At 46.3% G+C, this 13619-nt stretch overlaps 8 protein-coding genes across 8 annotated transcripts in view; 4 read left to right on the top strand and 4 right to left on the bottom strand.

Moving 5' to 3' along the window:
- Positions 1-17: 17 nt before the first annotated feature.
- PAAG_01548 (phenol 2-monooxygenase) lies at positions 18-2094 on the bottom strand (the record flags this gene model as incomplete). Its single annotated transcript, XM_015844377.1, has 3 exons — positions 18-847; positions 924-1887; positions 1954-2094. The coding sequence occupies 3 exons, from the start codon at positions 2092-2094 to the stop codon at positions 18-20; spliced, it is 1935 nt and encodes a 644-aa protein (XP_015701285.1).
- Positions 2095-2598: 504 nt separating this feature from the next.
- On the top strand, positions 2599-2904 carry PAAG_11302 (hypothetical protein; the record flags this gene model as incomplete). The annotated part of the gene is made up of 1 exon (XM_015846974.1): positions 2599-2904. The coding sequence occupies one exon, from the start codon at positions 2599-2601 to the stop codon at positions 2902-2904; it is 306 nt and encodes a 101-aa protein (XP_015703396.1).
- A 190-nt stretch (positions 2905-3094) lies between these two features.
- PAAG_01547 (hypothetical protein) lies at positions 3095-4003 on the bottom strand (the record flags this gene model as incomplete). Its single annotated transcript, XM_002796493.1, has 2 exons — positions 3095-3798; positions 3916-4003. 2 exons carry the CDS (start codon positions 4001-4003, stop codon positions 3095-3097), a joined length of 792 nt encoding a protein of 263 aa, XP_002796539.1.
- A 1514-nt stretch (positions 4004-5517) lies between these two features.
- Positions 5518-6785, bottom strand: PAAG_01546 (hypothetical protein; the record flags this gene model as incomplete). The annotated part of the gene is made up of 4 exons (XM_002796492.1): positions 5518-5798; positions 5902-6234; positions 6300-6453; positions 6531-6785. The coding sequence occupies 4 exons, from the start codon at positions 6783-6785 to the stop codon at positions 5518-5520; spliced, it is 1023 nt and encodes a 340-aa protein (XP_002796538.1).
- A 486-nt stretch (positions 6786-7271) lies between these two features.
- On the top strand, positions 7272-10421 carry PAAG_01545 (D-alanine-poly(phosphoribitol) ligase subunit 1; the record flags this gene model as incomplete). Its single annotated transcript, XM_015844376.1, has 1 exon — positions 7272-10421. The coding sequence occupies one exon, from the start codon at positions 7272-7274 to the stop codon at positions 10419-10421; it is 3150 nt and encodes a 1049-aa protein (XP_015701284.1).
- A 961-nt stretch (positions 10422-11382) lies between these two features.
- PAAG_11301 (hypothetical protein) lies at positions 11383-11667 on the top strand (the record flags this gene model as incomplete). Its single annotated transcript, XM_015846973.1, has 1 exon — positions 11383-11667. One exon carries the CDS (start codon positions 11383-11385, stop codon positions 11665-11667), a length of 285 nt encoding a protein of 94 aa, XP_015703395.1.
- Positions 11668-11684: 17 nt separating this feature from the next.
- On the top strand, positions 11685-12460 carry PAAG_11300 (hypothetical protein; the record flags this gene model as incomplete). Its single annotated transcript, XM_002796490.2, has 3 exons — positions 11685-11769; positions 11934-12116; positions 12183-12460. The coding sequence occupies 3 exons, from the start codon at positions 11685-11687 to the stop codon at positions 12458-12460; spliced, it is 546 nt and encodes a 181-aa protein (XP_002796536.2).
- Positions 12461-13144: 684 nt separating this feature from the next.
- Positions 13145-13619, bottom strand: part of PAAG_11299 (hypothetical protein) — a gene marked incomplete at both ends in the record, with an annotated part of 2726 nt that continues 2251 nt past the window's right edge. Inside the window, one exon of the mRNA XM_015846972.1 lies at positions 13145-13489. Within this exon, the coding sequence (XP_015703394.1) occupies positions 13145-13489 (345 nt within the window). The remainder of the gene's footprint in view (positions 13490-13619) is intronic.

Genomic DNA, 13619 nt, shown 5'->3' with positions numbered 1-13619 from the left:
ATACAATATTTTCACCGTTACGCAACCTTTGTCAAACATCTTTCCAAGTAGTTATTGATCTTTTCGGTGTTGTCCAACGTTGCGATGGTTCCAACGTATCCGTCGGGTCGGACCACAGCAATGGCACCTGATTTGATGTCCACGCCATACACGGCATATCCCTCTGGATCGAGATAATGAAGCCGCATTTCAGCTTCCTGCTTGACAAACGGCGGGATATTCGTCCACTCAAACGACAGAGAACCAAATGGTGTAAAAACCACTAGTTCTACCGTCTTTGGGGTGAACGAGGACAGTATATTTTGGCAGATATGTTTGAGGGCAGACGCGGAGACCCCCTCTGGGTTTCCGGGAAGATCATCGGAACAGAGGACAAGCACACGAAAGCGCCCGTCAGAGGGAAACTCGTCTTGCGAATGTCTGATATCCCCATCTGCAAACCTCGTAATGGTTACATCTGCAAGGCGGCGACCTTCTCTCAGGACCCCAGCTGAATAGTCGCTGCTGTTAATCGTTCCATCCAAGCTTCCAAGTTTCCTATCGACTAGAAATCCTTCGTCATACTCAATGGTACCCACCATGAACGCCAGCAATTTATCCTCTATAAAATTTTCCGATTGGACACGGTCCTCAGCCTCTGTCTGATACCGGGTTTCGTACCAAAGCCGGTCGTTGTCAATAAGATCCTCAGCATTCTTGAGGCGATCGCGGGCAAATGTGTCGAGAACTTTTTCTGGATTCGGAGTCAAACCGTTGATTGAGTACATTAGCTTCCAAGCCAGATCGTAGCTATCCATCAGGGCAACATTCATCCCTTGGCCTAGGGCTGGAGAGTGGGTATGGCACGCTACATCATGCTTGTTAGAATACCTTCATCCCACACCAAGGGAGTGTTCAAGCATTGAATTGAAATCGCTACGAACCGTCTCCAACAAGAAAAACGCAGGAATTCCCAGAATCATCTTTCTTAACAAGCTGTTCTGCGTACCTTCTCCCTACTTGGTATGCTGCCCACCACTCGATTTCTTGTTTTGGTCGGATATAATACGGGTGAAACAACTCCTTTGTACGATCTAAGATGAGCTCTGGCGTAATCTTGGCCCTGCGTGCACGCTGATATTCCTCAGTATGGGGTGCAGCGCCGGAGGTGCCAGATTCAATGAGATCATCCTCATCGAATGGCACATATATCCGTGTGAGATACTCTCCGTCGTTTTTCCTTTCGCGGGGTATTATCGAGACAATGTTTTTCGAAGAAGCAAAGTGCACAGGCCTTCGAATGTCGGGAAAGTCAGTGTCAACCACGATATCAGCAACGCCCCAAATATCGTCAGCCATACTACCGATCTGATTTATGCCAATCGACGTTCTCACAACTGAATGCGCGCCGTCTGCTCCAATCAGGTACCGTGTCCTGATGGTCCGCTTTTCTCCATTCTGTTCAAGCGTTACTCTCACAGGAAAGTCATGCAGTTCGTCATTTTCAATCTTGGTGTCCAGAACTCTACTGTTCCAGGTAATACCAGTTGCGGAATACTTCTTGAGGTCATCACGGAGTATTCGTTCAATCCTCCCCTGTGCCATCATAACTATGGCGGGTTTGTATCGCGCCTTAATCCTTGTTGTGTACTGCGAAAACTGTCGAATAAAGCCTGTCGGAGAATTAGGATCCTTGATCCATCTGGTGAACTCATAGCCGCGTAGGCCGTGATTCCAGATCTCGTCGGCCAAATCTAGGCTTTTCAGAACCTCCATTGTACGTTGCACAACTGCATCAGCGTGGCCAATTTTGAATGCCGACGGGCTCGAGTCAATACATAGGCGAGAGGAATCAGGCAATCCATAGCGAGCAAGCAGAAGGTTTAACATCAGACCCGCAGGCCCAGCCTGGAAGAAGCGATGGTCAGTGAGATGCTTTTCGTATACCTACATGCCAACAGATATACTACATACACCAACAATTACCACTTCATATACCTCAGCATTATCCTTCGTCGGAGAGGGCAAAGGAGTCAGTCGAGGGAGCGGTTGAGCAAGTGATGGGCTGACTGTGTTTCTCCGCTCTACTGTTTGCTCTTCGGCGAAAACTTGCATTTTTGGTTCGGGAAATTGTTTTCTCAAGAAGAAATTAAGCTACAGCTATAATAAAGAATGGTTGGACATAAGCATATCGATCATAATAAATGTTTAAACGAAAGTGTCCATTGAAAGCGGGGAAACCATAGGCAAATAATGTGCTTCGAGAGAATACCTCTACGTTCCGGTAAGAAAATAATTTTGGTTATCTGACAACCGCTTCAATCATATAAAATATTAGACTCTCTCTAATAAATACATTGAAGAAAGAAAGAATTGGTTTTTCCTGGATTTCGTGAAGAGTGTGTGAACCCTTGCCAATCAGGTCCTCTAACAAGATGATAGGAGTACTCTGTACACGTATGCCCTTCTGAAAGATTCCCTTCGAGGGTCTCTATCGCATGTGGGTTCTGGCAAGTTTGAAGTGACACTGCATCGTAACAGCGGATTTTGTGTGTCCCTCAAATGTGAAAATTTACCGGCAGTCCTGCATGTCTTCGAAAATGAATATTCTGCCACCTTATGCTCGCAAATGGGGACCCCCGTATCTCATCCGAAGCTAACGGTCGTGTCAAAAGGCCGCTACTTCTGGATGCTCCACCTGGAAATAAGTTGGTGCTTTTCGATTCGCTCCTCCGCCCTTGCGGTGACAAGATCCTGGTGTGTATGGATGGATATACGGTAACTTTCCAAATTTCCAAGCTGGAGATACGGCGTCCAAAGCCCATTGTTGGAGCCACTAGCTTAGTTACCAGCTACGGCAATAGATGTCTGGACAATCTCAAGGCACTAAATGTGGGCTGCCGATCCCGCCCGCCACGGTTTTGACAAGGGAACTTCTGAATGTGACAGTTTCAAGTGGGGTCAGCTGAACGTGGAGCTAGATCTTAAAAAGAAAGAAAGAGGAAGAAAAAGAAAAAGAACATAAAAAGGGGGAAAAAAAAGAATTATTGGAAATGTATTTATTTTTGCGGGAAACACTCTGTATGAAAATGTATTTATGTACAATACAGTACATTCAGGCAACCCATCGCCATGCCGCAGCTGAAATTGCAATAACTGGTATAACATATTTTCCAATCGATTTTACCGTTGCATTCATGGTATTCCAGAATTCTGCCTCCACGTTTGCATTGAACATATCGGCGGAGTTTGTCTTGGGAAACGAACCATCCGGGACACGGACATTCAGAAATTCACACAGTGGCTTCCATCCGTCATCGAAATTGTATTCGAGTAGCTGGTCTTTGGGAATTGCCTTCCTAACCTTCTCGTAATGATCGATATAGGCTTGCCGGCATTTATCTCCATAGTCGTTGTTGCAAAGTACCTTGAACGATGTTTCCATCATAATGACGATCGGGCGGGTCGTCTGAAAGTCGAGGAATTTCAAGGCTTGTGTATGCCAGCGCTGAATCCACGGAAATATCGTTTTGTGCATGGACGTCATCCAGGAGTCAACACTACGATTCGTGAGGATGATTTTTGCGTCCGGGTATGCTTGATGAAGGTCGTTCCAGAAGAGACAGCAGGGCATATCTAGACAAGCATCGTATTCACCCAGAAGGCGGTCGAATTCTTCGCGGCCATATGGACGGCCTTTGTTGAAGAAATTGCAATTCATAGCTTCGGTCCAGAGTGTGAAATATCGCTTCGGGTCATCCATTTGCTCTGTCAAATGGCATGTTTTGAACCCCAACTCGCGAAGAGCCATGTTCATCGCTATGGAAAGATAATCAGTAAATACCTTAGTGAATATCTGCAGCGAGAGTTTTGCTTGGGAAGTGAGAATAAAGATTTGGGACGACCGAAGAATCTGGACTCAGCGTGAAGACTTACACATCGTTCCTGTTCTACATAGTCCCGCAACAATAACCTTCATAGGCCGCTGCCTCTTGCTTTGCTCCTTGTCAATAAGCCTCGACATTCTCGCCGCCAAATCCCTTCAGCAGAATACAAATTAGAAGATATGTCTTTCATGAGAATTGTGAGGCAGGACAGAAGTACGTATGTATGTACGTACGTCCAGACACACACATCACAAGATATACCCTTCACCAACTGAGCATATTCAAAATCTGCTCTGAAGACCTATAATACACTCAGTTCGCTAAGAACATGTTGATTACCCATGTTTGTGGCACAGCGAGATCTTAAATTTGAGAGAGGGTTAATTACACCGCTTTCCTAGTAAATCATATGCATAGTCACCAGATAGCGGTTCAGAATTGGACATGGGGTATCCAACGGGCAAAAGTACACAGCATTTTTATCCTCATGCATCCCGTGGACATGGGAAGCAGGTCTATGGTTTTTTAAACACGGTTAACCACTGCTGAGGAATTTACGGAGATCCACTATTAGCTCGAACAGTAGTAGTATTTCGTACTTACGAGACCTGAGGGGAAAAGTTAACAGTATATAATTATGTATATGCGTTACGCCTATAATGTTCAGTTTCAACACATTTAAGAGGAAAAATCAATGTACAGCAAAAGAGGTGAACATAATCTTGAGAGAGAGAACATGGATTTGCTGATATTTTGTATTAAAGACCGTATATACTTCCTGTCTGACCGTCTGATTCTGAACAGTCATTTTAGTGGTGTAATTATGAGTTCCTCAAAATTGGGATTGTGGTAATATTCCCTGTCTATTGACACAGCTTGCTACTGTACATATCAGCCAAATCATGCAGATTTTAGTTCGTCACTATATGTCCAATTATTTGGAAATGAACTGCATAGCAGTACAGCAGAAGCAACTCTGTGTGATATTCAGAGAAAAGCTATCTAGCATTTAGGTACCAAAAGTTTGTGAGAAAAGCCGCGTTAGCATTTATTAATCTTGACCAGGATTTTACAAAATAGGCTTGGGCCCAGGATTGATAATTCAAGCTTTGAGGTGAAGTATCGTCATCCGATCCATGAATCGAAGCATTCAGGATCCAGCAGCCTCTTACGAAACACGGAGAATATTTCGACCTGACGTGGATAGCAGACTTGGCTGCAGTGTGGGAGGCACTTCTCGCCAAGCGGCTAGGCACGAACCACCCGTCTCCGCTGCAGAACTGGCGATAGAGATCAAACCCCAACGAGGCGCCAAATCAAAAATAGCCCAGTGTTCTCAGCAGCCTTCTCCACACACTGTCGTGGCCTTCGAATGATCGATCGCAGCTTCGCAAGCCCCCTGCCCTGAGCCATGCATACATATATGTACGGGATTCCGCCGCATCATCCCAAGCAACCTGCAGAGAAAGGTGTTTGGAGATTCGATTGGTCAAGGGCGAACAGGAAGATGCAGAGAACCAGGCACTTGAAACCGTATGGTATTTCAATTCCAGTTGCTAGCTAATCCAGGGACAGAGCTTGAACATGGCGCTTTCTCGAACAGATCTTGCAGTGTTATCTATCATCATGCAGGTTTCTGTTTCCACCTACATCATGCAGATACTCCTTCGGTGACACGAAATCGCCGCTTAAACCATTCTTCAACGCTGATTAACTGGAGAGCCGAGCCCGCTTGACCCCTGGCGCGAGCTCCAGTCATTTTCAGCTGCGCCGCTGTGTCGGACTCGGTGGGCTTCTCGCCAAAATATCGTCCACCGGTGATTTGCGTGAACCCAAACATCAGCTTCACATCTTCAAGTTCGTGAATCCCATGCGTATCAAAGGCTTCCCAGGACGGCATGAGCGGGTCGAAGCGAGATGGCTTTCCGGTCACTACAATACTTTGTCATTACCGTGCCTCTCTGTTTTCAAATCTTGTCCCCCTTGCATGTGCAGGTAACGTATCGGAACAGCAAAACAGGATTTCTTGTCATACCTTCCTGGAACCTGCTAACCAACTGGCCGAAGCTGAGGATATCGCTCACCCCCTGTACTACACAGCCATTCCATTTCTCGGGCTCTAAAAATAGGCCGTGGACGATATCACCGTAATCGTCAGTCATGCTGAGCCAAGGTACATCCTCCTTCCCTCCCCACATTGGAACTTTGAACGTGAGGTATCCCTCCGGGTCCGGAAAGTGGGGAAAACCGCCAAAAATTGGGGCAACTTCTTGTGACAGGAAGTTTTCCAAGTACCACCCCGCGCAAATAAATGCGGCGGTGGAAAACTTCCCACTTGAGCGAATATAGTTTTCAATCTTGTGTTTCACTGGTTTCATGGACAAGGTAGCAATTAGTGACCGGCTGAAAAACCGCAATCGGCGGCTAGCTTACTGTCCATGGCCTTCATTCGGACCTTGCCGCCAGTCATCTCTGTACAGGGAGGACCAGAGCTGAAGACAATGTGTGCAACACCGGCCTCGATGGCACTGTCGATGATAATCTTGCCCAGGTCAAACTCTGTCGGGCCATTCGGATCGGTAAATACCTGGTCAACCTTGAGCTTTTGGCGAAACATGAAGGCTCGCAAAATGTAAAATTAAGCGGTAAAGATCTGGGGTTTACCTGGTCATCGGAATTGAGATTCACAAATGCTCCCCAGGCACCTTTAAATGCCTCAATCATCTCCGATCCTTTAAAGCCATCGGCCTTGACAACCTCAGCACCAAGGACAGCCAATGTTTTGCTTTTTTCTGAGTCAGGATTGCGAGTGATGGCGCGAACTTGGAAATTGTTCTTGTTTTCCAAGAGAGATTTAGCAACAGAGCCACCCTGGTTGCCCGTGGCACCGAAAACAGTTACAATTCTGGAAGAAGCCATTTTTATAGATCGATGTAGAATGAAAGCTTCGAAATCTTGCAAAACGTTCGAAAGAGCGAAGCTTGCAACAAGAAATGTCTTCTTTATCAATCGCACTTCCTTATTTCCCCGCTGGCGTGGAGGGCAGGCTGGAACACGATTCTACACCGTGTGACCCGAATTTGTGATATGCCGTGACAACACATGTGCGTGTACAGAGTACATATCTCAAAATTTGGATCAATAAACAGGGTTTGATAGTTAGGCTACGATGATCAGCCGCAGCCACATCATAATTCCAAAGGGGTAAAAAGTGCCTTGCAAAAATGCAACGTGGTTGGCGAACGACGAAAAATACGGTACAATCTGTCTGTCCGAAAAGATCCCCCCAGTTCGTAAATATAAGGTTGTTCGAAGGCAAAAATAGTAGATCTTGATGACGAGATTCTTCAAACTTATTGCGATATCATTATCCCCAGCCCTAATTATCTTTCGACGCATATAATAATGAGTACCGAGTACCACCATCTTGTTCAACGCGATGATGGTTTAGGTCGGCTTTTTGATGGCCAAGCACGCCTTACCCCTGACGCACCAGCAGTTGTAGACGGTGATTGCATTACGACTTATGAACAAATTCGTTTGAGGAGCATCCACCTAGCATCTGAACTGCGCAAAAATGAAATTGCTCTGGAAGAGCCAATCGGTATTCTTGTCAACCCAAGTGTCTACGACGTCGTCACTCAGATCGCGGTGATATACGCCGGTGGCAGTTGCGTTCCCCTTGACCCAAATCTTAGCAATGAACAGCTGGAGTCCAGACTGAAGAAGTTGAACGCGCGATATCTTATTGTTGATTCCTCAAACGAAAACCGCCTCTCTGCTTTCCGCCAATTTGTCGCTGGTGAAAATGAAAATTTGGGTGAAGTGCAGTCTGGAGAATCTCATAATCTCCCTGTTTCAACAACCTTGGAGCACCGGACCCATCTGATACATACTTCTGGAACCACTAGTGAGCCCAAAGCAGTCCAAATCCTTGCTCGATCAGTTCTAGAAGTTGTATATCATTTTCCATTTGCACCTCTTGATATGGAAGATGCTGTGGCACATGTCAACAACACAAGTTTCGACGTCTCTCTTGTTGATATCTGGGCCCCTCTGCTCCGAGGTGCTCGCGTTGTTCTTGTTTCTAAGAACATCCTCCTCGACCCCGTTGCATTGGCCGACACGGTGAAGAAATTTCATGTTACAGTTATGGCGACAACATCCGCTGTTCTAAATCTAGCAGCTGTTGTCTATCCATCAGCTTTTTCCAGTCTTAAGACATGTATGATTGGAGGTGAGGTTGCACAGCCCTCTGCAGTCAAAACTATACTCGAAAAGGGACCACCGGGCCAGTTAATAAATGCATATGGCCCTACTGAATGTTGTGCATTCGCTCTTGCTCACAGGGTAACCCTTGATGACCTCAATGCGGAATCAATAAGCATTGGGAAACCAATTGGCGCCACATCAGCGTTCATCCTCGACGAATCGCTGAATCCGGTGAAAAATGGTGAAGTCGGAGAATTATACATTGGCGGACCTGGCGTTAGCCGTGGCTATGTGAACAATCCTCAGAAAAACTCGGAATCGTTTCTCGAAATTGGCGAGTTGCTGACCTCAGGCGTGTCGAACCGGGTCTATCGCACTGGAGACTTTGTCAAGCGTGAGGAATCTGGGAAGATATTCTTTGTTGGCCGACGAGACAATCAAGTTAAAATTCGCGGATTCCGTATTGAACTGGAAGCTGTGGAAACCGCATTGCTCAAAACCGGTCGCTTCTCCGATGCGGCAGCATTCAAAGTTGATACTTCCGGCCATGGAACGGGAGGAGCGCTGGTTGCATACGCTGTTCCAAATCTGCATTCGACAGATACTCTCGTCGGGGTCACTGATAGGTTGAAGGTTATGTTGCCAGATTACATGATACCGCGTATTGAACTGATTGACAAACTTCCCCTGAACTCTCATGACAAAGTCGATCGAAAAAAACTGGTCAGCTCGTACCTTGAAAGAGCCAAATCTGGGCTTCATTTAAAACACGAGAAGTCGATGACAACAGTTGGCCGTTTGCAGCAACTCTGGTGTCATACTTTAGGCCTGGGAATAACAAATTTTGAGGAGCACGATGACTTTTTCCTCTTGGGAGGCACGTCTTTGCAAGCCGCGGTTTTGATTCACAAAATCCGCCAGGAGTTCGAAATCGATATCTCCACTTTAACCCTGTACGATAACTCCACATTGATCGGGCTAGCCGCAGTAATCGATAGTTTCAGGAAGGGGACTTTCACTGAGAAGGACGAGAGGCAACTCTGGCTAGCGGATGCTAAGCTAGGGGAAACCATCAGTATCCCAAACAAATCACCTCGAAACTGGCGTTGCGATACGGAAGGGCGTGTGTTTTTGACTGGTGCTACTGGTTTTGTCGGGGCTTTCTTGCTTGTACAGTTGCTTGAAATGCCAGATGTCCATCAGGTTGGATGCCTAGTGCGTGCTCCCAATGTTGACTTGGGTTTCGTGCGTCTTCGCCATATCCTCGAAAAATACAAGCTTTGGAATGATTCTCTAAAGGCAAAATTGCTTATTCTTCCCGGGAATCTCGAGGACGACAATTTAGGATTTAGCGAGGAACGATTTGGGGAAATTGCAGAATGGGCGAGCGTTGTGTTCCACCTCGGGGCGCGGGTGAACTATGTTCAACCTTATTCCGTTCACCGAGCAGCCAATGTCATAGGAACCCTAAATATCCTGCGTCTTGTGAGTGTTGGAAGGCCCAAGACTCTTCACTACGTGTCGAGCATTTCCTGTTTCGGCCCAACAGGTATGATAAACGGCGTCTCACATGTTTCTGAAGACGGCCCTATGCTACCACACCTGGACGCATTACTATACGATCACGGATATGCCCAGAGCCAATGGGTGATCGAGTACATGCTCCAGAATCTCATCAAACGGGGATTTCCTGTGGCCATTTATCGACCGGGATCGGTCACTGGCCACACCGTGAGCGGTGTAGGCAACCCCGATGATTTCCTCTGCCGTCTGATCAACACCTGTTTTGACGTCGAATCTTACCCTTTGCTTCCCGGTCAACGAAAGGATGTGGTTCCCGTGGATTACGTATGCTCTGCTATTTTACACATCTCGTCGTCCAACGAGAACCTTGGCAGAGCGTACCACATCGTCCCGCATTCTTCGAAATATGTCTCTGTAAACGACACATTCGAGCTCATTGCACAGTGTGCCAATCAAAAAATGGAAGCTTTGCCTTACTCGGAATGGGTAAAGAAGCTTGCATCCAAGCCCACCAGCCGTCTGAAGCCCCTCCAGCCAATGTTAGAACAAAAGTACTATAAAGGCCTTACTCGTTGGGAGATGTATGAAAACATGCCGATCTACTTGACCGAAAACACTGATCGCGCTCTGCAGGACTACCCAAATGGGCTGCCCTGTCCGCCCTTGGATGAACAATTAGTCCGTCTGTATCTTGCACAGTGGGAAGCTGATCAGACTCAGGCCACGCGGGGCAAAACCCGGCGAGTGATAACCAGCGATGATGGGATCCCAGTCACAGAAAGGAGGGTAAAACAAATCCGGGCATGTTCGGGCCATTGATATTCTTTCGTTTCTTTTCGTTTCGCTTTTTTCTTTTTAATTTATTTATCTATATTTGTATGTATTCGGTTTTTGGCGTTGTTATTGTTTCGGAATATTGAGTGTAAAGAATCCAGCGGGTTGGAGGATTCTTCCGCATCTCTGGAGGTTTTAACAATACATAACTCAAATGATATAAACTATATAGACTGGAAGACGGAGAAACAAGTTTCTCCGAGATCCCGTGCCTTACTAACCGCTTATAGTTAGTTAACTAGTTAGTTAACTAGTGCCTTGTTCTTGCTTAGTCACCACCTTAGCTGCGGTAGTTAACCAACTAACTAAATGTAGTAATTAGTTAACGAACTAATTGAGTTCCGGGCCCTAATTACTTCCACGTGCCGAATCTACCCAACCACTTGAACCTTATACAAAGCCAGAGAGATCTTTGAATGATATTGAATAATTTAACATCCGATTGACAAGTTTGCTGTTGATGGGCAGCACACTGACCACTTGGTGTTCCGCCTAATAGTGAACCAACTGTCTCAGCGCTACACCCAAAGTCTGAATATTTCCCTCCTATCTCATGGGTGTGCTTCAGCTGTAGTGGGACAACAAACTAATCTTCCTTCGTGAATAAGCACTAATCAACAAAGATAAGTCACCGAGTATTTTAGGAGGAACGGCAAGAATGATTCAGGAGGTCGCTTGGTCGCTTGGTGCACTGTCCTCGGAAATATGTTCACGGCTGTTTCCGTAGCATCAGTCTCTTGTTTCAGCAACAGGATGGCGGGAACGGTATGCGTTCAGTCCCATCAACAACTGCTGAAAATTGCATGTACTTCGGTGGGAACAGCCTCCCTCGTAAATATAAATACGTGGCCAGTGATTGAAAATTCCTATATTGGAAAGGCAACGAAAAGAGAAAGCAGTTCTAAACTCCTGGAGATCGCTGGTGATGCAGACAAATCTAAAAACCATGGTTACCCCTCAGTTCGCGATCCCTCCTGAATTCCAAGCAGATCTAAATTATGTTGAATCCCTTGATACCCGTTCAGACGAGGAAATCATCTCTTCCATCGATACCTATACTCCAGTGACATCAGAAGAAAAAAAATATATATGGGCTTTCTGGCACTCCGGTGTCAAATCCATGCCCGGGTGGTGCGCCCGTAATGTTGTTAGCTGGGCTCGCCTCAGTGGCCCCTCATGGACAATTCGAGAGCTTGACTCTATCCCCGATTCACCCAATTACGTGTTATAAAGTTTCTTCCCGCAAAAATGCTTCCACAGACATTCGTTAAGGGGACGATGGATGGGCCTTACACCACCGGCCAACATAGTGCGGACTTCATGCGCGGCACATGTTTGTATCTTTATGGAGGTGCATAAATGGATGTTGGTATCTTGCTTGTTCGCTCTCTTGATCGCCTCTGCTGGTCTATATTGGAAGACGAGAGCCCACCCAGGCAAATTGTCGTCCCGTGGATGTTCAGTGTAGTAATGGCAAACCACTTTGTGGTTAGCTAGCTAGCCGCAAGGGCGATCCATTTATAAAAAGGTGGCATGATCTATTTATTCACCTGTGGGAGAGCCGATCCAACCACTCCGGCATATGCAGCGATCCGCTCATTGCATTTGGTCTCGATATGGACTTCTCCGAGTCACAGCGCCACGGATACAAATATGAATTCAAAGTAGAACCCCTTACCCGTTGAGACTGTGGTTGGGTTTCGGGGCAATCTGCTTTTGATGCCCCTTCTACACCGTTAAATGCAGATCCCGAATCTCCAGAGTATAAGACTGCATACCAACTAGTGTGGCATGTGCTCACGAGTGGTAGCATGCAGAAGGTTAGTCATGCGAAACCCTTGTCATTAATACCTGCGCTTGGATATCTTTGGGATGACAACCGTGGCTCCGATTGTAAACCGGGAACGTTTGCGGATCTTCTCAGATACGGTAGTGTGCACTTTGAGCAGACGAGAAGGACTGCCTCCATTGTACAGATCGAAAAACCGAAAGATACCATGAAAAAGGGCGTGCTTGAGCCTTGAGTCACTGGATTTCTAATTGGATGCTTAGTTCTCATGAAGCGGTGGGAGTTGGAATTGAATACCTTATCAAGACTTATGGTATATAGAGCAAGATTTCCAACTCTCATTATGTAGAAAATTCAATCTTGAATTTTGTTTTCCAGTCTTTGCACATGATCCATTCCCCAACCTCAGAAGTGTGTGATCAACTCAGAATCTACTGACGGAATCAGCTATTGCATCCCATCCTGCGAGCATTCCTAATCTATTGTGGGAGACAAATAACACCTGGATGCATTAGCAAAAATATTAACTGGTCCCACTACTTCTTCTTCTTCTTCTTCTTCTTGAGTGCACACAAGCTGGACGACCATTCTAAAAGCTCAGATGATCTTGCATTTTGTCAAGCGCACTCTAAACCAACCTGACCTCAGAGCGTAAGAATTTACATACTCAACTTCTGACTAAGTAACCACTACACATAAAATACACATAAATTGCATATGCAAATATACTTTTCTTCCACACGATTCCCAGGTTTACGTGCAAAAGTAGAGGTAGGAATGGTTCAAGCGGCCCTCAGCTACATCAATAAGCTCCATTGAAGGATTTCCAGAGCCAGGTAATAGTTACAAAATCCCCAGCTGTTAGCTGACTTAATGACATCAGGAAAGGAAAAGAAACGAACAGAGATCCTCAACCCGCTCATCGAATAACCCTCGGCCTCCACTTTATCTTAAACCTCGACGTTTTCCCATTGTCATGACCTTCATCATGTCCACTATCTCCGCCGTCACCATGAAACCTCAGCTCTATGACCCTCTGCTCTGGAAATATCCTGGAAACTTCCTCATGTCCCGCCGAAACCGCAACTCGTGCTAAATCTATTGGCATCCCATCATTCTTACCTATAACATCTAATTCAGCCCCGGATCTTAGCAGCAATGGTATCAACTCAACCTGCACACGCCAGCAGGCTGCATGCAATGGTGTCCCGCCCACACGTTCGCCCCCGCTCGCGATGAATACTTTATTCCAGTTGAAGGGAGACTGAATCGAAGAATGTTGTAGTGCAACAGGAGAAGAAGGGAGGCAAGCTGGCGTTTAGCCTGGTCTGCGCTCACTGGCGCAGTGATAAGGGCCTGAGGGTCTGGAGATGAGAATTCGAAGGAGCGTTTCG

The sequence above is a fragment of the Paracoccidioides lutzii genome (genome assembly GCF_000150705.2).
Source record: "Paracoccidioides lutzii Pb01 unplaced genomic scaffold supercont2.3, whole genome shotgun sequence".
In the NCBI taxonomy this organism is placed as follows: Eukaryota; Fungi; Ascomycota; class Eurotiomycetes; order Onygenales; family Ajellomycetaceae; genus Paracoccidioides; species Paracoccidioides lutzii.
Note: the sequence above shows the minus strand (reverse complement) of the source record. Positions and strands in the feature narration are given on the sequence as shown.